Genomic DNA, 20,613 nt, shown 5'->3' with positions numbered 1-20,613 from the left:
TACAGTAACCACATCTAGACTAAGAAATGTTAGTCAAACAAGAGACATCTTACATGAATCACAGACAAACAGAACACAAGAACATGCCAGACATTTAATGATTATTAGATTGATTAGTATGTTTGATTGATTTATTGATAAGTCTAGCCAACATGGAACCAAAGCCATAAGGCTCTGCGTGGAACTAGAATTCAAGTCCAACGTACGTTTCAGGGGTACCTACTATTTCCTGTCTCCCCATGTGCTACAACACAGCAATATGTTGTTCTATGTCTTCTCTAAGGTGCACAGCATCACTGTTTTCCTCATCAATAATTTTTTTTTGTGTGATTTCATTCCTTTTAGTCCACTTAAGGGCCTTTGGTTTCCAAGGAGGCCATTGTATTTCCTCCATTGCCTAGCAACCACCACCAAGGCCAGCACTCCATTGTTGCTGAGGCTATGCACATGCATTGCCAACCATAGAAATAGAATGAACAGAACGCACGTCCCCTATTCAAGTCAATGATGGAATAACGGGTGGACTGGGAGCCCTTTTGAGTATACCCATGCCTAGGTTGAAGATAAAAGGTTAGGACAAGTTATGATTTTATTTTATTTTAATTTTTTACCATTTTAGCCATAGTAGTATGGCACACCTGGACCAAACTTGTGTTAAATGCCTTGCTCAAGGGCACATTAACAGATTTTTCACCATGTCGGCTAAGAAATGCAAACCAGCGACCTTTCTGTTACTGGCCCAAACGCTCTAACCGCTAGGCTACCAGAGCCGTTGTTTACTAGCATACAGTAGCTGGCCCCATTGTTGCAAATAGATATTAGAACCCTCTTGTCTTGACTTTTGTCATCTTCAACCTAGACCCATGCCAGGAAGTAAAAACAGGAAGTGTACCTTTCATTCTATGCTGTTATTTGTTGAGTCAACTCAACTGACATTACAACAAATACATTCCATTGCATGGGCCTCATCAGTTAGCATAATTTAAATGATCATTCTATTATTACTATGGCAATCCAGCATCAGTTCATTGAACATTACAAATTACCATGGAAATTATTGCATCACAATACCAGGCAGCCATTGCGAGTGTACCCTTGAGTTTACCAGGTTTTGAGCTTCCAACCCATTCATTCTATTTCTATATTGCTGACTGCCTGCGTCTACTTTTCAAAATTGTACTGTAATTTCACAAAGTGGTATTTCAGCATTGGAGAGATAGAAAAAAACCAGGAGGATCAGACAATTGGGAAAAATGTTTCATTTGGTCATTTGTTTCTGAAGAAATTCACAGAAAATGGCAACTATTGTGAAAACAAATATTCTGTTTTTTTGCACGGTGACTATATATGTGTGAAAATATATAATGCTGCTACATGTGTACTGTATAGTATTGCATTACATTATTATGTAAGGAAACAAGAAAGAAAGAAAGAAAGAAAGAAAGAAAGAAAGAAAGAAAGAAAGAAAGAAAGAAAGAAAGAAAGAAAGAAAGAAAGAAAGAAAGAAAGAAAGAAAGAAAGAAAGAAAGAAAGAAAGAAAGAAAGAAAGAAAGAAATTAAATAATGTACTGTAGAGAAACTCAAAGTGGAATGAAGGACTTTTATGTTGCAAGGCTTTCAGAGCAGATTTTCAGTGATGTCATTTTTACACAATTCCCTTGAATAGGCTAGCACCTGTGTGCATGGGGGTTGTCTGTCTGTCAGCTTTGAGTAAAAAACATAACCCATGCCAGCAAAAACATATCCATCAGTATTCCCGACTGCCCATTGAGACAGTCTGTGTCCTTACTCCTTGGAGACCAAAGCATACAGCACTCTTCTTAAAGACAAGGCGTTTGGAAGTGTAGATATTGGATTGGCACCCACTTTTTACAGCCCAAAACCATCTTGAAGTGTGGCTTCCATGTAGTGCTTTCTTATTTTCCTCTCTTTTCTCAAATTTTTGTCCAATTCTTAAGTGCTTTTCAGGTTCCCATAATAGGCCACCGTTTCTTTCTGTCAGGGTTCGCCGTTTTCCACGCGCAGATCAAGCCCATCTGGATGACCCTTCTAGGTGCCTAAATTGAAACATGGTGAGTCCCTTCCATTTTGCTAATGGGCAGAATGTAGTCCTGTCATTATGTGGGTGCATACGGATGTATGTATGATTTATGATCTTGACATGTCATGATTTTAAATGGTACATTTGATCATGTTAACCTGCTCTTTTTTATCTGCATAATCAAAGTCAATTATGGTTTGTCTCTGAGCCAGTGCATTATACCTCTATACACTCTATGCTCCTGGGTTATCTAGTATCCTTCAGCTCATACTCATTGGATTTGTTAGATAAAAATCTGCATGTCTAACTAGCTCTCCTTTGATTAAGGAAGAGTGCATGGACATCATGGGCATAAAATTAAAAAGATGTAATCTTTTCCTAAAGACTATTGACACACAGAGCATGTTATCAAAGGCACACACACACACACACAAACACACACACACACACAACACTCCTTGTGTAGTGAAATTATATCAATCTATTTATTTGTTATACAGGCTCAAACTGCACAACATTGACTGTAAATGTGTTTCCTGTCATGTCCGTGACAATCGAGTTACTCAACTAACCATGCAGGACCTGTACATATGATGGAAACCCCTATAAATATAATGCACATGCAGTATAGCCTTTAACATGCAGAGGAGAATATGCATTAGATTACAGCCTATGCCAGTATAGAATAGACAATAACTTTGAAATAGCTGAAATAGTTTTTAGGCATTAACTACATGTGTTTAATGTGTAAATATCAATACATGTGTTATTGGAGTCCAAACAGTAGCATAACGGCCACATGCCAGCTACAAATGTCACACAATATTTCATACCTCACAAACTGACTTCAGATGCCAAAAACATTTATCTTGGTTAATCCAGAACGTAAATATTGTGTAATTTGGTCAGCTGCGTGATTACAAATACCCTCGACATTCTGGAAATTAATTTTGCACCGCAAGGAGTCTTTTTCCAAATCACTCACCAGCCTACAGTAACAGAGAAAAAACCTTTGGAATAATACAATATGTACATACTACACACTACCTTGATGTTCCAAATATTCAGTAGGCAACAACAAGAGTTAAGGGAAGAAAATACATGTTGTTGTGATTCTAATAGTTATTAATAATTGACAGAACATAGTCAAATAAATGGATTAATCATCACATCATGCACAAACATGATTATTTGCTTTTGTTATGCTATTCATGTCTATATTTCCAGTATAAAAAAGTTAATTGGAGCTCATAAATACAAATCAAATCCAACTTTATGCACATGTTATTGAAACAGATAAATTCAAAGGGAACCTCAAAGACACAGCTTATCTTTAGGGGTTCTCTCTATGCCTAACCTCTCTATGCAGTAACTGCATGTGCCAACCTTTGTGGCACACAGTGTGCCCTGATAGCCAGTTATCGCTGGGGCTTATCACTGGCTCTCCATCCAGCTGGTGTGCCCATCTACATCACCCTGGCCTTGTCCTTCCACTACCACCCCAGGGTCTGAGAGGCCGTAGAACAAGGCACCCCCACCAACTGTCTCTTTAACACTATGGAAATAACATCTATTAAGCATCATGTCTCTCATACGCCTTCATAACCCTCTGGTATGAAGCCTGTGTTACCAAATGTATTAAGCAGTTATAAAATGTTTGGTGAGTTTATGAAAAATGATGTGATGCACCACGATGAGACATGTAGTCATTAGTTAATGGTCTGATAAACATCTGTACTGCTGCTGCTGCTTCGTAACAGTGGTCGCTAGATCATTTGATATCTGATGTTGACTGATACGTTTGTTATGAGTACAGAAGTCAGACAGACATATGGTGGAAATATGTTATACAAACAGCTTAGAGGCAATCCCTGGTTACCCCATAGTCAAGATTTGAATTAGGTTTAAATGGTTCATATATTTAATTTTATGTTCACTTCAAGGAGGCAACGTTGCAGAACTGACAAGACATCTGGCCGTATCAAAATGAGCAGAGGTATACAACTTAAATGTGATTTTTATTTTTACTTTCTGTCATGTGTTTCTTTGATTGCAAGTAAGGGCACTTGATAAGTTGTCTTCATGAAATATTCTATTACAAGGAGAAGGTCACCTAAAACTGGCATTACCTCTTTCAAATGCCTTTAGCCTTCAGCCTGAAGGTCTGAAGGTTGTTGTGATGTATAGAGATTAGTTCAGCTGGAAGGAGACTGAGGTTCCCTGAAAATATCCTTCAGTCCTATAAACATTACCTAAAGGAGGCCACCTTGAGTACATCTTGTAGCCTGGCAACTGAATAGGCAAGGGTACAGTAAAGTGATGCTAGATGAGATAGTGCTAATCAAATTACTGAGCATAGTGTATTCAAGGGGGGCATAGGCCTACTTATTGTTTACACTTAGATGCACTGCCATCATGCTAATAATGAGACGATAAGGAGATGAAGAACACACATTATTCTTTCCCAAATCAGACTCAACATTGACTTGATGAATGATTATTTGATTCTTTGGGTTGCTACAGCACACAAGATGTGCCTCTATGTGAGTTTCATGTTCTAAAACCAATAAAGCATGCAGCCTTTCATCTTAAGAGTCCATAGCTGTGTGGAAGACTAGTGATTTTGTTGTTATGTGTCAAAATTGACAACAAGTCATGGTCTACCTCATTGCTTTGAGACAAAAAAAACGAATATGCAGGTCCCATATCAACACTTATTTAATACTTATTTTTAAAGGATGTACAACTTTCTCCAGATTGCAACCATCTCTCCATTATGATGTATTTTTTTTTGCTATTTAAAATTGAGATATCGGTACGTAGGCAGGTCTAAATTCCAGTTACAATATCTGGGAAGCTGTAGCCTGGGCTGAACAAACACCACTGCCTCATTCCTTAACTCTTTGTCTCGTTCATTTTCAGACCCGTTCATCCTTTTCCATTGACTTTCCAAAGCAATGAGGGTATGGAAGGGACTGCAGAGATTTTTGAGAGTGATGTTTTCCATCTTCCCGTGCTGCCAGTTGAGAGGACAAAATTCGAAAGACAGGTAGGCCTACACCAAATTTATATTAGGTAAACTTAGGTCTGTCAAAACTTCAATAAACTTTCCTTCTAAAACTGCAATGCATTTTTATATAGGCTATTATATCAATGATGATGAATATGAAACCATAAACGTACATTGCGGATGCACGGACAACACTCTAGTCTAGTGTCTAGTCTACCTGATGTGGGAGGGATCAGCGTCCCAAATGTCCATTCCGGCACGCTGATTGGTTGAAAGGAACAGCATTTTTTTTTACGACGACGACTATGATGATGAAGAAGAAGGTGGTAGTGGTGGTAGTGATATAGAGAGCAATAGGGATGACGTCTTTGTGTAGACATTAACTCTGCCATGGTTCGTTCAACAAAGCCTATGAGGAAATGAATTGAGTTTTTATATGGTTTTTGGATAAACACCGAAAATAAGGTCTGTGGTAAACACAGGCTGAGGAGATCTTATACAGTTTTGTTCTATGAGGTCATCTTAATCAGCTAACATCACTTTTTGTGAATTTTTAAGTATTCATGTAACTTCAAAAAACATAACGCACATAAAGGATTTGGAATTCATAAAGTTCATGATAACTTACTGATACCTCGTAGAACAAAACGTATAAAATCTCATAAGCCTGTTTTAACCACAGACCTTATTTTCGGCATTTATTCCAAAACCCTATTCCTTCCCCATTAATTTTGCCCATAGTAATGGCTGAACGAACCAGAGGTAAATCATTTCTGTTTTTTAGGACTACAAACTGTCGAGCTCTGTAGGATTCGTTTAAGAATGTAATGGTGATGTCATGATGATGATTAGGCCTATGAATTGCACTATACAAATATATATATTATTATTTTGACCCCCTTCAGTTACGTGGCAGGCTATTCCTCGGAAGTCACTCATGTCAGGCTTCTCCGATGCACAACTGTGCTGCGCGGCTGTCAGCGTTGCGGTCTCATTCAACACTGGAGACTTTGGCGCCATCCCTGCGGACACCACTTCTGCCGTGAGTGCATGGATCAGATCATAGATGATGGTTTCCGCGACATCGAGGGGCTTGGCTCAAGTCCCTGTCCACAGTGTAAATCAGTTGTAGCCTATTAAATGTGTAACCGTGACTGTATGTTAGTGCCTTTTTCTGAGTTTGTGTAACCTTTTCTTTTTCATTGCACTTTGTAGTCCCTGCATGTCCCTATTGCCCAGGCAATTCAACAGAACTATGGTATCATCAAGACAAAGGACAAGCAATACTACTTCACCACTTATCTAGTCAGTCAGAGCAGATTTTCATTGTCATCTTTTGGACATTCTATTCTATGCATTAATTAGTGTGTGTAGTAGGACAAGGTTACAGTAAATGACATGAATATATCTTAATATAACTATCTAAATGTAGCTGATGCTAAACTCCATCCAATACAAACGACTATTTATGAATATTAACAACTCAGGCTCCTAGGCAAGGTTGGGGAGAAACTGATTGCATGTAATCATGTACATGTAATCTGATTACAAAAAGGTAGTCCCAGCTAAAATTGTGTAATCAGGTTACAGATACTTTGAAAAACTAGATGATTACTCCTTGGATTGCTTGCTTGCGACAAAATACATTATAACACTTTTCCTTTTCTCAATGACTTTCATTTCAGCCTTGAAAAAAAGGGCAAATTTAGTTTGTTCCACCTGAGCGAGTCTGACCACAAATTAGAGACCACTATGATGGCACACCAAATGCGTTTGATGGATCCTTTTTGTCTTCTAATGCCTCTTAAGGGGAAAGTAATCTAAAAGTAACTGAAATTAATAATATTACATTACTGGGTATGGGTAATCCAAAATTACTGATTACAATTTTTGACAGGTAACTAGTAACTGTAACGGATTATATTTAGTAAGTAAGCTACCCAACTCTGCTTATATGATAGAGTGGCCCAAAGGTCAGTATATCAAAACAAATATTGACTTGCACTTCAATAAGCACTTCCCTTCAAATTCCGGCCAAAAATGTATCTAATTTCAACCCCATAATTTGACTTTTAACCTTCAATAAATTACACAGCAGTACACAGTGTATTCATTTAATCTGCAATGTGCCCATGTGAATTATAGAGAAAATAATCACAGACAAAATGGCCACCTTTCAAGCCTTTTATTGGTGAAATTTCAGCATCATTTCAAGATGATGTCAAGAGAAGGAGCGAGCTGGACTTGACACAGGTGAAACAGACAAGGTGGAGATGTTTTTTCCTTTCTATGGGGATGTAATGTTAGCTTTACTGGGGGGGGAGGAGAGCCTTGGTTTGGTCAACCACAGTCTGGAAGAGCTGCTCCATCTGGGCCTGCAAGTCATCAGCCAGAGGCTTGAACTGGGCCTGCATCTTGTCGACCAGAGGCATGAACTGGGCCTGCAGGTTATCAGCGATGGGACGCACCTGCTTCTCGATGTCACTGACGAAGGGCTTCATCTGCTCCTGGATCTTCTCAGCATGCTCCTGGATCTTGTCGGTCAGAGGCGTGATCTGAGTCTTACCCTCCTCCAGGTAACCCCTATGGGTAGAGAGACACACTTAGAGAGACGTTTTCCAACAGCTGTAGGCTTAGGGAGCAAGCTAGCTTTACTGTATGGTACTGATGTGAAAACAGAGATGTTTAAGATGTAATATCCCTGTCAAGTACAATGTTACGAATAAATAAAATGAATAGTAACAATTTGAATGAGTGTTCTATTTAGAATGACTTGATATCTTAAACGTGAAGAGATTCAACTCCATACAGAGTTGATGGTACTTATTTTGTTGATCTGCAATAAAATCTCCCCTCAAGATAAGTATTCTATTATATTGGAAGAATGTTGTGGTCAGTAACATACTGAGCCTGGCTGATCAGCTCATGAGACTTCACTGTCTCAATGGCGTCCTGGAAGTACTTTGTGAGAGTCTCGATCTCAGCAGGGATGTCACGCTTCACTAGGGAACTGGACTCACAGCCTGTCATACACACACAGAAAACACACTTAGTTACACACATTCACTACACACAGAGTATTGTGTTTATAACGCACAGTATTAATTCAGTCTGAAAACAAGGATGGATGTAGTTATGATTAAAGAGGTTATAGATTAGCAGAGGAGTAAAGGGCTTGATTTTCAAATAAATATTTATCCTCTGAATTACCTTGTTTATCAGTTATGCGTTACTCAATTGCTATTCATGAGTAGTATTAAGTATATATGCAGATAAGATAGAAAGTCATAAAGATTTTTCTTTGTTGCAGAACAATTTATGTAATGAATTCTTACCAATGGCCAGCACAACAACAAGGGCGGCGACGAGAGAGAATTTCATGATTGCTGATGGGCAAGGTGGATCTATAGGAGAGGAGACGAGGATTAGGACGACAACAGGGAGTTTCAGATGCAACATCGTACACTACATGACGATTGACACTCAATGATATTCTGTTCACTTTCAGAAGTTGCACTTATCCTAGGTGAAACCAGGTAAATGTGATGAAACTCTGACCACATTAAGATCGCAGTAGAAATTGGCATCATATTTAACCATGTAGTCATAATGAAAACTTTACAGTACTTTGATGTATCTCTCTTGAGGCTACTACACTAACAAAAAGACACACAATAAATATGAGGCTAAACTTTAAGTGCTAAACCAATATACTGAGACATTGGGATCAGACAGAGAAAACCATGGAAGACTTACCTTTACTTCTGGTGGTTCTTGGACCTAACAGTACCTTGTGTCTGGGGCCAAGGGGTTTTATAGCTCCTGCTGGACAAAAGGGGCCTGGCCCAAATCTTATTGGCTACAACATGTAAGGGAGTGACCTGAGGTGGAATGTGCAAATGTGTAGCGTTGGCTGATGAACCTTGATGTGTTGCCTGTCCTAATAATGACACAAAGTCCAAGTGTGTGTATTGATTGGGTTCGAGATAAGGTGCTTGCACCACAGTTAAAACACGTATTACTGGTTGAATCAAAAAGTGCCATTCAAGCCAACCTATCCCATCATCCCTTCATTGTGTAGGCTTAATGCAATCACTAATAGATTCACTCTTTCTTGAACAATGTTTTGTCCCAAAAAAATTCAATGCCAATTTGTTTTACTATTTGGGTATGCATTTTAGGTTAACCTCCTCTTTTCATTTGGGTTAAAATATATGGCAGTAGGAAGTTGCATTATTTTGTTTTCCCTTCATTCATTTGTTTCCAATGTTTTGGGGTTTTATTAACTCATTTTCTAAATGATTGGCAGAGCTAGCATTTTTATAGAAAAATAACATTGATTTTGGGGAAGTAACTCCCAGCAACACAAATGAGAAAAGCTTGGTAGTGTAGGGTTGGGGTCCATTTGAATCGAAGGCAATAAGTTCTAGTCTGGCTGATACCAGTAAACAACAATTGAAAAAGGGCATCTGTTGTCAATGAGTTCTCAATAAACTGAAAAGGGGATGCTGTTTATGTCAAAAGTTTTGGGGATTTTAAATTCAAATAACTTCCTGAATTGACTGACTTCAATTTGAATTGACCCCTTCTAAAGAGCTAGTCTTTATTACTCAGCCATTAAACACACATTAGAAAAAGACTGATTGACAACAACAAAAAGACACGACTGACAACACCTTTTCTACCTTCCAGGTCGGACGTTCCATCAGCCATTGCCTCACTGCACATTACTACTGTTACAGTACCAGGCAGAAACACAGAGGGCCTCAGATAAACCCATCACATCAGGGGAATGGTAGATACATTGCTTGTATATGAACTTGTTATTGCTGAGGACATCTATTTCAGTAAAAATGTGAAACTAATGGTAATTTCATTGTTTTATGGTTTGGTTTAGATCAGTTAGAGTCAGCAAAAGAGCAGACATTTCCTATTCAGTTTGTAGATTGAGGACATAGATACTGGCATGTGCTCCCATAGTCGCATGCTATATAGTTTAATGTGGTCAATGTCCAGTTTTTTCTGTACTGTTGGATTTTTTTTCTCTACTGGGTAATCTAAAGTAATGATGATATATATTATCATTCATACATACAGCAAGAATGATCCTCTGACATACTGTAAATAAATTGCACATTGCATGAATGAATATAGAAAGACACATCATTAAGAGAGAAAATATGTAATATTTCTTCATTCATTATTTTGTATCTCTCCTAGGAATGTAATTATCTCAGCAAATTAGATTGGATGGACCAGAGATCCCAATGTGACATGTGCCCTAGATGTTGATTTAGCAATTTCTCATAAATATCACCCTCCTCCGACTAGTGGATAAAGTACTTTTTGTATTTCCAAGTTCTTTCATTATTTTTCCATCTCTGCATCTTTCTTTGTATGGGGTCTATGATTCACTACAGGGAATGGGAAAATATTGTGCTGAGATTGGTACTTTCAGCAACTCTCCTACAGAAAGGCATAGCCTATTTTGTCGAGGAAGATCTCTCTCTCTCTAGGCATCTGGCAGCTTGGTGGATCCTGGACGCAGTCAGCTTAACTCACCTCTAGCCATGTAACCAAACATCTCAAGGTTATGTGATGTATTAATTTTTATGATGACATTTTCCCAAGGTGCTGTGCTGTGTGCTGTGCTGTCCCTGCTCAAAGAATTTACATTTAAGTCATTCAGCAGATGCTCTTACACAGTGCGACTTACAGGAGCAATTAGGGTTAAGTGCCTTGCTCAAGAGCACATCGACATTTTTTCAGCTAGTCAGCTCGTTTACTGGCCCAATGCTCTTAACCGCTAGGCTACCTGCCATTTAAATCTGTGAAATTCAACTAATACATTGAAACTAACTGACACAAATAATTCGATGGGAACAATACACGCCCATACCCATGTATTAATTTATTTCACATTTCTAGTTATAATATATTGGATTATATTTATATGCTTTCTATAGCGTCTCTGATAACAGGGGTGTATTCATTAGTCGGATTCCGTTAACAGAACCCGTTTACTGTTTACTCTAGAAACCAAAGGGAAACGAACATAACAAACAGAACGGGACCAACCTGCATTTGTCATATAGAAACTTTAATTTCCGTTGCAAAACGTTTAGCAACAGACGAAACATTTTGAACTCGGAATCCGACTAATGAAGACTCCCCAGGCAGCGATACTTCCCGGATATCATCAACGTTCACGCGCATCAGCGCAAAAACAGTAGCTAACAACATGGCGGACGTACTGGATCTTCACGAAGCGGGAGGAGAGGATTTTGCTATGGATGAGGATGGTGATGGTAAAATTTATTAAACAGTAGTTCTGTGGGGTTTTTTGTGCTTGCTTATGGACTCACTAACAGAGCGTATTTGGGGAGTTTTAGACTAACTGAGTGAATAGTATCCGTAAATCGTGGATGCGTGTTGACTGTTGGGCCTAGTTGCAACCATTCAAACATGCTGTTTGGCTAATGTAGTGTTGGTAATACCTTTTTGAATTGTGCCTATTTCGTTTGAACAATAGGTGTTAGCTAGCGAATGTGTACAGTTGCCACTCTTCCAGTTACTGCAATAAATGTTTGTTTGGCATTGTTAAAAGATGGCGAGTAGGTTGTGCTAACGCATTAGCAAGCTATCTGGCTAACACAAGTGGTAGCTAGGTAGGCAGTTAATTTGTTTGGAAACTGCGAGATCAGTGTTAATAACTCACCAACTACATAATCAGCATTTCTTCTGTCGACTATTGTAAACCGATGGCGATTAGCGTGTGAGCTACTGAACGTTAGCTAGTAAATTAGCTAACCTAGTATAGCTAACGTTAGACCAATCTAAAATTAACGTATGACTAACGTTAATGTTAGCTAACACCCTTTCAACTTGTATGTGACCAATCTAGCTAACTTAACTACTACACCAAACTAGCTAATTCATTTGTTTGTAAACTGTGAGGTCAAGGTAATAACTTGTCAACTAACGTAGTTATTAGATCTTTTTTTCTGTCGAGTTAGCTACTGCAGCTAGCTGTTTTAAAAAGGGCTATTCATTAGTTAGGTATACTCTAGCTAAGTCATTAGTTAACTTTCTGTTCACTAATGTGTGTCTGTAATGTCTTCATTCCCCAGACAGCATCCACAAGTTAAAAGAGAAGGCAAAGAGGAGAAAGGGACGAGGTTTTGGTTCAGGTGAGTTACCACTGCAGTTCTGACTCCTAACCTGGCTGTATTCTACTTCTCCAATTTTTCAATAGTGTATGACAGTGTACAATTGTGTGTTTGGGGTGGGATGCATGATTCCCTTTGTTCTCTGCTGTGCTAGAGGAGGGAGCGAGGTCCAGAGTGAGAGAGGACTATGATACAGTGGAGCAGGATGGAGACGAGCCAGGTCCTCAGAGATGTAAGTGCCATGATGAATTTAGGGTGGACATTCTTTTTCAGTCACTTCTGAATGGGGGGTTGATTTGAAACGGTGGTTTTGTACATCGTTCCAAGTTTTAAAATGCTCATAACAATACGAGTTTAATTTAAATATTGTGTTATAGCAGGTGGTAGCCCTAGTTAACCATACAGGCAGTTATTTAATTAACACAGACATGTTTTTTGATTCTCTCAGCGGTGGAGGGTTGGATCCTTTTCGTGACTGGGGTACATGAAGAGGCCACTGAGGAGGACATCCACGACAAGTTTGCGGAGTTTGGAGAGATCAAAAACCTACATCTGAACCTGGACCGAAGAACGGGTTACCTCAAGGTTAGGCCGAATCCCCATGTCTACACAGCACATTTTAATTTGGTGTTTGTTGCTTGGCCAGTTTTGCCAGGGTTAATTTACCTGGCTAATATTGAGAGTTTCATAATTGTGTAATTTGTTGCGCACTGCTATTTTAAGCCACAAGGTGGCAGCATTACACTGAACATGGACAAATGGCAATGTGCTTTTTTGTTGAAATAGTTCCTTTATGGCAAAGCAGACATAAAATTATAGGGTGGTGTAATGTTGTTTTTTGGGCGGTGTCTTTATATTTTTGACAACTTTTACTTCACTACATTCTTAAAGAAAATATGTACATTTTCCTTGACACAAGTATTTGCTACATTTCGAATGCTCAAGCTGGACAAAATTATGGTCCAATTCACGCAGCTATCAATAATAACGCGTCACCACTACTGCCTCTCATATGGCGAACTCACTAAACACACACTGCATTTGTAAATTAAGTCTTGTTTGCTTCGAGAAAAAAAAGTGCAGTCTTGATGTATAGCATTTACTTTTACTGAAGTATGATAATTATGTGCTTTTTCCACCAGTGTACATTTAAAACAAGAGACGTTTAGACTTACTGAAGTAGTATTTTACTGGGTGACTTTTACTTGAGTCATTTTCTATTAAGATATCTTTACTTTTACCTAAGTATGACAATTTAGTACTTTTTCCATCACTGAAATTCTGTTATTGTCGTTAATCAATTGAAGCACTGTTTAATTTAGGATTTGACAAGCATTCTCCTCACCCATTTTTGCCATTCCAATGTCTGTACAGTCATTAACTGGTTACTAAGTACGATGTGGTTGGACTATAGCAGGGCATTGAATTCCACAACACTTCCTGCAGCTGCACATCTCAACCTTAGGCATCACACGTTCAGGGAATCCAATGGGCTGCATTAGCTACCTAGCATGGCGACGCAAAAGCCTGTTTAATTAAGAACTAGCTGCATTTCGAACACCTCGATCTGCCGTTTTACGTTGTGGGATAATTAGGAATACAGCAACACCTGCCATTTCTGTATTGCGGTATGTTTTCCTGTCCCTTTTAGTCTGGGTTGACAGAGGTACTCGTGTTGACCTGCGACTGTTATGACAAGAAGGGTAAGCCCTTCTCATTGCAATATTAAGACTAGAATTTGACTTTCTCATGGATTTGCTCATCAATTATTATCACAGGGTTATGCGCTGGTGGAGTATGAGACGTACAAAGAAGCCCAGGCAGCCATGGAAGGGTTGAATGGCCAGGACATGATGGGCCAGCCTATCAGTGTGGACTGGGGCTTTGTCAGAGGACCACCCAAGAGCAAGAGGAGGTGAGTGTCGTAGAGTGAGCGGTAGTCTGCTGTGGAGGGTAACTGTAGGGGTTTGGAGCTGTGAGAACACTTGAAACAAGTGGGCAAAACCCAGAGCTTAACTTGGAATATCTCCATTTCACATTTTAAGTATTAGATGAGACTTGTTTGGGTCTAATATGAAGAGGGGAACAGAATGGGTGCAGAGGCATGACTTGAATGGGGGGGGAAGAGAAATGACTGATTAAGTGTAAATTTGAAGTGTTGTAAATGATTTTGTTGAGTTAACCGTCCCTCTGTTCCCCACAGGGGTGGTGGACGTAGACGCAGCAGGAGTCCAGACAGGAGACGACGTTGATTCCCCACCTAGCGTAGCCCCAGTTCTGAGCAAGGACTGTTGTCATCTGCTCTTGAAAGGGTTATTTTTTTTAATTACATTTGCGTTCTGTAATAGCGTTAACTTTACTGATGTCTCTATGGTAATCAACTGTTTAATTGCAAATGGCCCTGACAAGTGTGCTTTAGAGCCAAAATTATGAGTTGTTCCAACAAAATGGTAGGGTTGCCTTTTTTTTTTTTTTACTGAAACAAAAAACACCAAATACACTGATCAGTGAAACTTTGTTTGCATCAACAACAAACTGTTTTAAAGTAGTGGTATGTTTTTTCTTATGGATCCATCTATTCTGTTTCAAGGTTTAATTTGGTTATGTTCTGGGCCATGTTTCCCAAAAGCATATTAAGGCTAAGTTCATTGTTAGAACCATTGGATCCTTGGTTTTCATGATGAACTTAGCCTTAAGATGCTTTTGGGAATCTGAGCATTTGTGTGGCCTTTAATGTATTACATGGGAATAAAGCATTTTTAAGTGAATCATGTGTGCCATGGTCATTATGTTTTGTTAGGATGTTACAAATGTTTTTATTTCTATATATTTGTGTGTACACTGAATGAACAAAAGTATAAACGCAACATGTAAAGTGTTGGTTCCATGATCTGAATTTAAAGATCCCAGTATTTCTCTCAAATGTTATGCACAAATTTGTTTACATCCCTGTCGGTGAGTATTTTTCTTGCCAAGATAATCCACCTGACAGGTGTGGTGTAGAAGCTGATTAAACAGCATGATCATTACACAGATGCACCTTGTGCTGGGGGCAGAAGGTCACTCTAAAATATGCAGTTTTGTCACACAACACAATGCCACAGATGTCTCAAGTTGAGGTAGTGTGCAATTGTCATGCTGACTGCAGGAATGTTGCCAGAGAATTTGTTCATTTCTCTACCATAAGCTGCTCAAATGTTGTTTTATAGAATTTGGCAGTGTGTCCAACCTATTTTTTAAAAACATATCTGTGACCAACATATGCATAGGTGTCACTACAGTCCCTGGTTCGAATCCAGGCTGTATCACATCTGGCTGTGATTGGGAGTTTCATAGGGTGGTGCACAATTGGCCCAGGGTAGACAGTCATTGTAAATAAGAATTTGTTCTTAAACTGACTTGCCTAGTTAAAGGTTAAATAAAAAATCTAATCTGTATTCCCATGTGAAATTCATAGATTTGGGTTTAATTTATTTATTTTGACTGATTTCCTTATATGAACTGTAAGTCATTGCATGTTGCGTTTATATTTTTGTTCAGTTTATATGTATATTTATAAACCGGGTGGTTCGAGCCCTGAATTCTGATTGGCTGACAGTCGTGGTATACCACGGGTATGACAAAACTATTTTTAACTGCTCTAATTACATTGGTAACCAGTTTATAATAGCAATAAGGCACCTCGGGGGGTGTGGTATATTGGCCATATAACACACCCCCTCGTGCGTTATTGCTTAAGTATATCACAGGAGGTTGGTGGCACTTGTGGTAATTACTGGAGCAGAATTAGTGGAATGGTATCAAACACATGGTTTCCAGGTGTTTAATGTCAATACATTTGCTCTGTTCCGGCCATTATTATGAGCCATTCTCCCCCCAGCAGCCTCCTGCGATGTATGTATGTACAGTATATGTATATAAATCTATCAACCTTTATGCAAGATAATGAAATGTACAGGTACAGTGCCTTCAGAAAGTATTCATACCCCTTTGTTACAGCCTGAATTCAAAACAATACTTTTTTCCCTCACCCATCTATACACAATACCCATAATGACAAAGTGGAGACATGTTTTAGAAATCTTTGCTAATTTAAGTATTCACACCCCTGAGTCAATAGTTTGTTGAAGCACCTTTGGTGGCGTTTACAGCTTTGAGTTGTCTTGGGTATGTCTATCAGATTTGCACATCTAGAATGGATTTTCTCCAGCTCTGTTAAGTTAGATGGGGAGTGGCGGTGAACAGCAGTCTTCAAGACTTTTAATGGGTTCCAAGTTTAGGTTTTGGCTGGGCCACTCAAGAACTCACATTCTTGTTCTTTAGCCAATCCAGCATTGCTTTGGCTGTATGGTTAGGATCATTGTCCTGTTGGAATGCAAATCTTTGCCCCAGTCTAAGGTCATTTGCACTCTGAAGCAGGTTCTCATCAAGGAATTGCCTGTATTTGACTTCATTCATTGTTCCCTCTACCCTAACCAGTCCCCTAGTCCCTGCCACTGAAAAACATCCCCACAGCTATGCTTCACGGTAGGGACGGTGTTAGACAGGTGATGAGCTGTGCCTGGTTTTCTCCAGACATAGTGCTTTGCATTCAGGCCAAAGAGTTACATTTGTCTTAAAGATCTCAGTCTTTCGAGTGCCTTTTTGCAAACTCCAGGGGCCTCATAACAGTTATGTAAATTTCACAATAAATATGTGCTTGCGCCATTTTTGAAAAGTCAGTGCAGATACAAATATTGACATTTATAAACATGTTTCCTTTATAAATCAGACCTGTAGTAAAACTGTGCTTGCGTGAACTAGCATTAGTTAGATGAAACGCCTCCTTTCATCTTTTATGGTTGTAATAACGCTCTTTATTTGCTGTATAATTTGCAACTATTAGCATTAGGCCAACACATGCAAAAGATGAATTGTTGTTTAATATTTCGTTTATCAATAGATTGTGTTTATATTTTTATAGTCTCTGAGATTAAATAGGAAATGATGTCGCACTCCTATAGCACATACTGTGGCACAGCAGCCCATACTGTCAAATATGTTACATAAACTACCTGCCTATTTACTGTGTTGGCAGAATGTTTTAATCTTTATCTGTCATTTATGCTGTATCTGGAAAAGGAATGTATGCGTTAGTGAAAACCATGGCAAATTGTCGTGGACCTGTCAGCAGATCGTTTGATTTCAACAATGTTTTGCATCGACTTTTCCACCAAACCTAAATAAAATAGGACAAACTCGTGTGTTTTTGTTCTAGTTTACTTTTTTATTTATATTTTATAGTAGGCCTACTATTGATATTCATTACTGCATCATTGGGAAAGAGCAAGCAAGAAAAGCCTTTCACTGTACTTCTGCACATGACAATATAAACTTGATACATAGGCCTACTTCAATGTAAAATATTAAATTCAACTGTATACCGGCATTATAAACCGCACTGCCTATGATATTACAAAACCTGAAATACATATAGCCTATATATTTACTAGGCTACCAGGTCAAATTAAATCAGAGATGCACATGGTAATTTGTTATATGGCTCCTTCAGGAATATGAACCCATCATGGCCAGAAAAAGTGAGGAATATCTTTTCAATGGTTATGAAAATAAAATAAATAAGGAAAATATTGCTGTATAATCATTTTAGATTCAAAAAATAAAATCTAAAACAAGAATGGTTGCTTTCTTGTTAATCTGTTAAACCCCTTTTTTAAAAAAAGCTTTTCATCATATCCCACATTTGCACAAAATACTTACTTTCCAGCATATGCATGGTCTAAAGTTTGCATGGAGGTTTGCGTGTATAAATGTGACCTTTTGCGCTGAAAACTGGCGCAGGCACATTTTGGGGTATATTTTGTACATACAGTATGCGCGGTATATTAATGAGGCCCCTGGCGTGCTGTCATGTGTCTTCTCAGGAGTGCTTTCCATCTGGCCACTCTCCCATAAAGCCCAGATTGGTGAAGTACTGCAGAGACGGTTGTTCTTCTGGCAGGTTCTCCCATCTCAGACAATGAACTCTGTAGTTCTGTCAGAGTGGACATTGGGTTCTTGGTCACCTCCCTCACTAAGGCCCGTCTTGCCTGGTTGCTCAGTTCGGTCGGACGGCCTGCTATAGGCAGAGTCTGGGTAGTTCCATATTTGTTCAATTTCCAATGATGGAGATCACTGTTGTTTTATACCCATCCCCAGTTATATGCCTTATCCAGTGGCAATTTTAGCATGTAAATCTTTGTGGGGCAAACCACATTTTGTTTTAGATGTATGCCAGCAAAGCCACTACACAACACTAAACAATACATTAATTGCACTGTAATGGTAACAAACGGTGCCCTCAAACTGTTAGGGCCTACATAAAGCTGTCCCAACAGCAGAGTCCCAGCAGCAGGGTCCAAACACCTTACCACTGCTACACCTGGCTATCAGTGGAGCCTTGTCTGGCAGTGAAACTGTTCATTCAGCCTCATTTATTACCTTTAAAAAAACAGCTGATATGGCTGACTTGCTTAAATAAAATGTGGTTTCTACTGACAATTGAGAAGTACAAACTATGGCATAAGGGGACGACGAGAGGATAAGAAGCAATCCGTCATTTCGATTAAGACATTAATGAGCGAGCTAGGACGGACGTAGTCGATATAACTATTTGTTCAGCACTTTTAAATGTACAGTGACCGAATTCAGCACATGGACCCTATTCTCCCTGAACACCAAGCCAGAACCGTAGGATAAATAAAGGGGGCATATAAGCAGACAATGAAAGCTCTTACACTATTCGATGACATATCTATAAAACAGGCTATAGAATAAATGTTCACCAACAAGTCTGAACACTAGGCTAAGTTATGAGGGGAAAAGGGACCAAATTATTAGGGTGAGGCACATGGGCTATTAACAGCTTACTACACAAAATACACTTAGTATTACTTTCTTAGCTACAGTATACATATCTCCCTGGCATATTACATCACTTAAGCAGCAGCATACAATACATTTTTGGACTCACCTTGTTGTGCTGTGCTCACTTGAACAAGAAGGTGGCGCGGCAGTCCTTCGTGGGCAAATTTTGTCATCAAATTTTGTCATCAATATCTGGCATTCTCTGGATTTATGGTGCTTTCAAGACAACTGGGAACTCTGAAAAAAACAAGGTCGAAACATGATGATGTCAGTGATCTTCAGGTCAGAGCTCTAGAAAGAGGCCTGAGTTCCCGACTTGCAATTACGAGTTGGATGACCGTTCAAAACGTATTTTCCAGTCTGTACTCATTTTCTTCCGAGTTTCCAGTTGTTTTGCTGGATTGACAGCATGGCCAATGTTGAATGTTTATCATTTTAAGCTTAGAAAAGAGACCCTTAAACCCAGACTTGGACCACACACCCACTCCCATGAATAGCAGGCTAGTGATTGCTTTGCAATGCTTGCAGTTAGCCACTGATTCCTTCCAAACCACTCATTGTTGAATTTGCAATTTCCAACTTGTTGTGTAATGTTTATGTCCAATGGCCGATGAGCACCGATACGTTTTCTCTATAATTTCTCTTCATTATTTATTTTCATATGACAAGGATTGAAAAGGATTTGCTAGTAGATTGTTGACTTGATTCATGATGATGACTGCTAGCTAAGATTTTGAAAGTATGATGTTGACATGATCAGTCCAGTCAAAGCTACGGTAGATATAACTTGATTTGACGTCATTTTATCTGTGGCCAATGACCTTGAGCCTTCTTGGATGGGCACTTCTAATGTAACTCTATGGCAGCAACCAAGGGGTAAACAATAGATAAGTAAAGAAATGTGGGGTGGTGGCAGGACACAATGAATAGTCCAGGTAGCCATTTGATTAGCTGTTCAGGAGTCTTATGACTTGGGTGTAAAAGCTGTTGAGAAGCCTTTTGGTCCTAGACTTGGGACTCCAGTACCGCTTGCCATGCGGTAGCAGAGAGAACAGTGTATGACTGGGGTGGCTGGGGTCTTTGACAATTTCTAGGGCCTTCCTCTGACACAGCCTGGTGTAGAGGTCCTGGTTGCCAGGCATCATAGCCCCAGTGATGTACTAGGCCGTACGCACTACCCTCTGTAGTGCCTTGCAGTCGGAGGCTGAGCAGTTGTCGTACCAGGCAGTGATGCAACCAGTCAGGATGCACCTCGATGTTGAAGCTGTAGAACCTTTTGAGGATCTGAGGACCCATGACAAATCGTTTTAGTTTCCTGAGGGGGGAATTGGCTTTGTTGTGCCCTCTTCACAACGGTCTTGGTGTGTTTGGACCATTCTAGTTCGTTGGTGATGTGGACAGCAAGGAACTTGAAGCTCTCAACCTGCTCCACTGCAGCCCCCTCGATGAGAATGGGGGCGTGCTTGGTCCTCCTTTTCCAGTAGTCC

The 20,613-nt window shown here is 39.3% G+C and overlaps 2 protein-coding genes and 1 long non-coding RNA gene across 4 annotated transcripts; 2 read left to right on the top strand and 1 right to left on the bottom strand.

The window, feature by feature from the left end:
* Positions 1-1,520: 1,520 nt before the first annotated feature.
* Positions 1,521-7,013, top strand: LOC106581861 (uncharacterized). Its single transcript, XR_001323179.2, has 4 exons — positions 1,521-2,072; positions 3,985-4,037; positions 4,964-5,090; positions 5,957-7,013. It is a non-coding gene; the product is annotated as an uncharacterized lncRNA (long non-coding RNA).
* A 208-nt stretch (positions 7,014-7,221) lies between these two features.
* On the bottom strand, positions 7,222-8,987 carry LOC106581855 (type-4 ice-structuring protein LS-12). Its single transcript, XM_014164277.2, has 4 exons — positions 8,808-8,987; positions 8,387-8,455; positions 7,957-8,074; positions 7,222-7,634 (listed from the first exon to the last, which is right to left on the bottom strand). The coding sequence occupies exons 2-4, from the start codon at positions 8,430-8,432 to the stop codon at positions 7,361-7,363; spliced, it is 438 nt and encodes a 145-aa protein (XP_014019752.1). The 5' UTR covers positions 8,433-8,455; positions 8,808-8,987; the 3' UTR covers positions 7,222-7,360.
* Positions 8,988-11,205: 2,218 nt separating this feature from the next.
* On the top strand, positions 11,206-14,988 carry LOC106581844 (RNA-binding protein 8A-like). Of its 2 annotated transcripts, none has more exons than XM_014164255.2 (6): positions 11,206-11,359; positions 12,182-12,241; positions 12,375-12,452; positions 12,669-12,805; positions 13,999-14,135; positions 14,424-14,988. In XM_014164255.2, exons 1-6 carry the CDS (start codon positions 11,293-11,295, stop codon positions 14,470-14,472), a joined length of 528 nt encoding a protein of 175 aa, XP_014019730.2. In that variant the 5' UTR covers positions 11,206-11,292; the 3' UTR covers positions 14,473-14,988. The 2 variants fall into 2 exon arrangements, with proteins under 2 accessions (XP_014019730.2, XP_014019739.2); XM_014164264.2 differs by having other exon boundaries at positions 11,210-11,353.
* Positions 14,989-20,613: the final 5,625 nt, after the last annotated feature.

Source organism: Salmo salar, chromosome ssa02 (assembly GCF_905237065.1).
Source record: "Salmo salar chromosome ssa02, Ssal_v3.1, whole genome shotgun sequence".
NCBI lineage: Eukaryota > Metazoa > Chordata > Actinopteri > Salmoniformes > Salmonidae > Salmo > Salmo salar.
Note: the sequence above shows the minus strand (reverse complement) of the source record. Positions and strands in the feature narration are given on the sequence as shown.

Coding starts and splice junctions, on each gene's coding strand:
- LOC106581844 (XM_014164255.2), top strand. CDS start 11,293: ATGGCGGACGTACTGGATCTTCACGAAGCGGGAGGAGAGGATTTTGCT. Junction 12,453..12,668: donor CGAGCCAGGTCCTCAGAGAT/GTAAGTGCCATG, acceptor TGATTCTCTCAG/CGGTGGAGGGTTGGATCCTT. Junction 14,136..14,423: donor CCACCCAAGAGCAAGAGGAG/GTGAGTGTCGTA, acceptor TGTTCCCCACAG/GGGTGGTGGACGTAGACGCA.
- LOC106581855 (XM_014164277.2), bottom strand. CDS start 8,432: ATGAAATTCTCTCTCGTCGCCGCCCTTGTTGTTGTGCTGGCCATTG. Junction 8,075..8,386: donor TGTTGTTGTGCTGGCCATTG/GTAAGAATTCAT, acceptor TGTGTATGACAG/GCTGTGAGTCCAGTTCCCTA. Junction 7,635..7,956: donor GAGCTGATCAGCCAGGCTCA/GTATGTTACTGA, acceptor CTCTACCCATAG/GGGTTACCTGGAGGAGGGTA.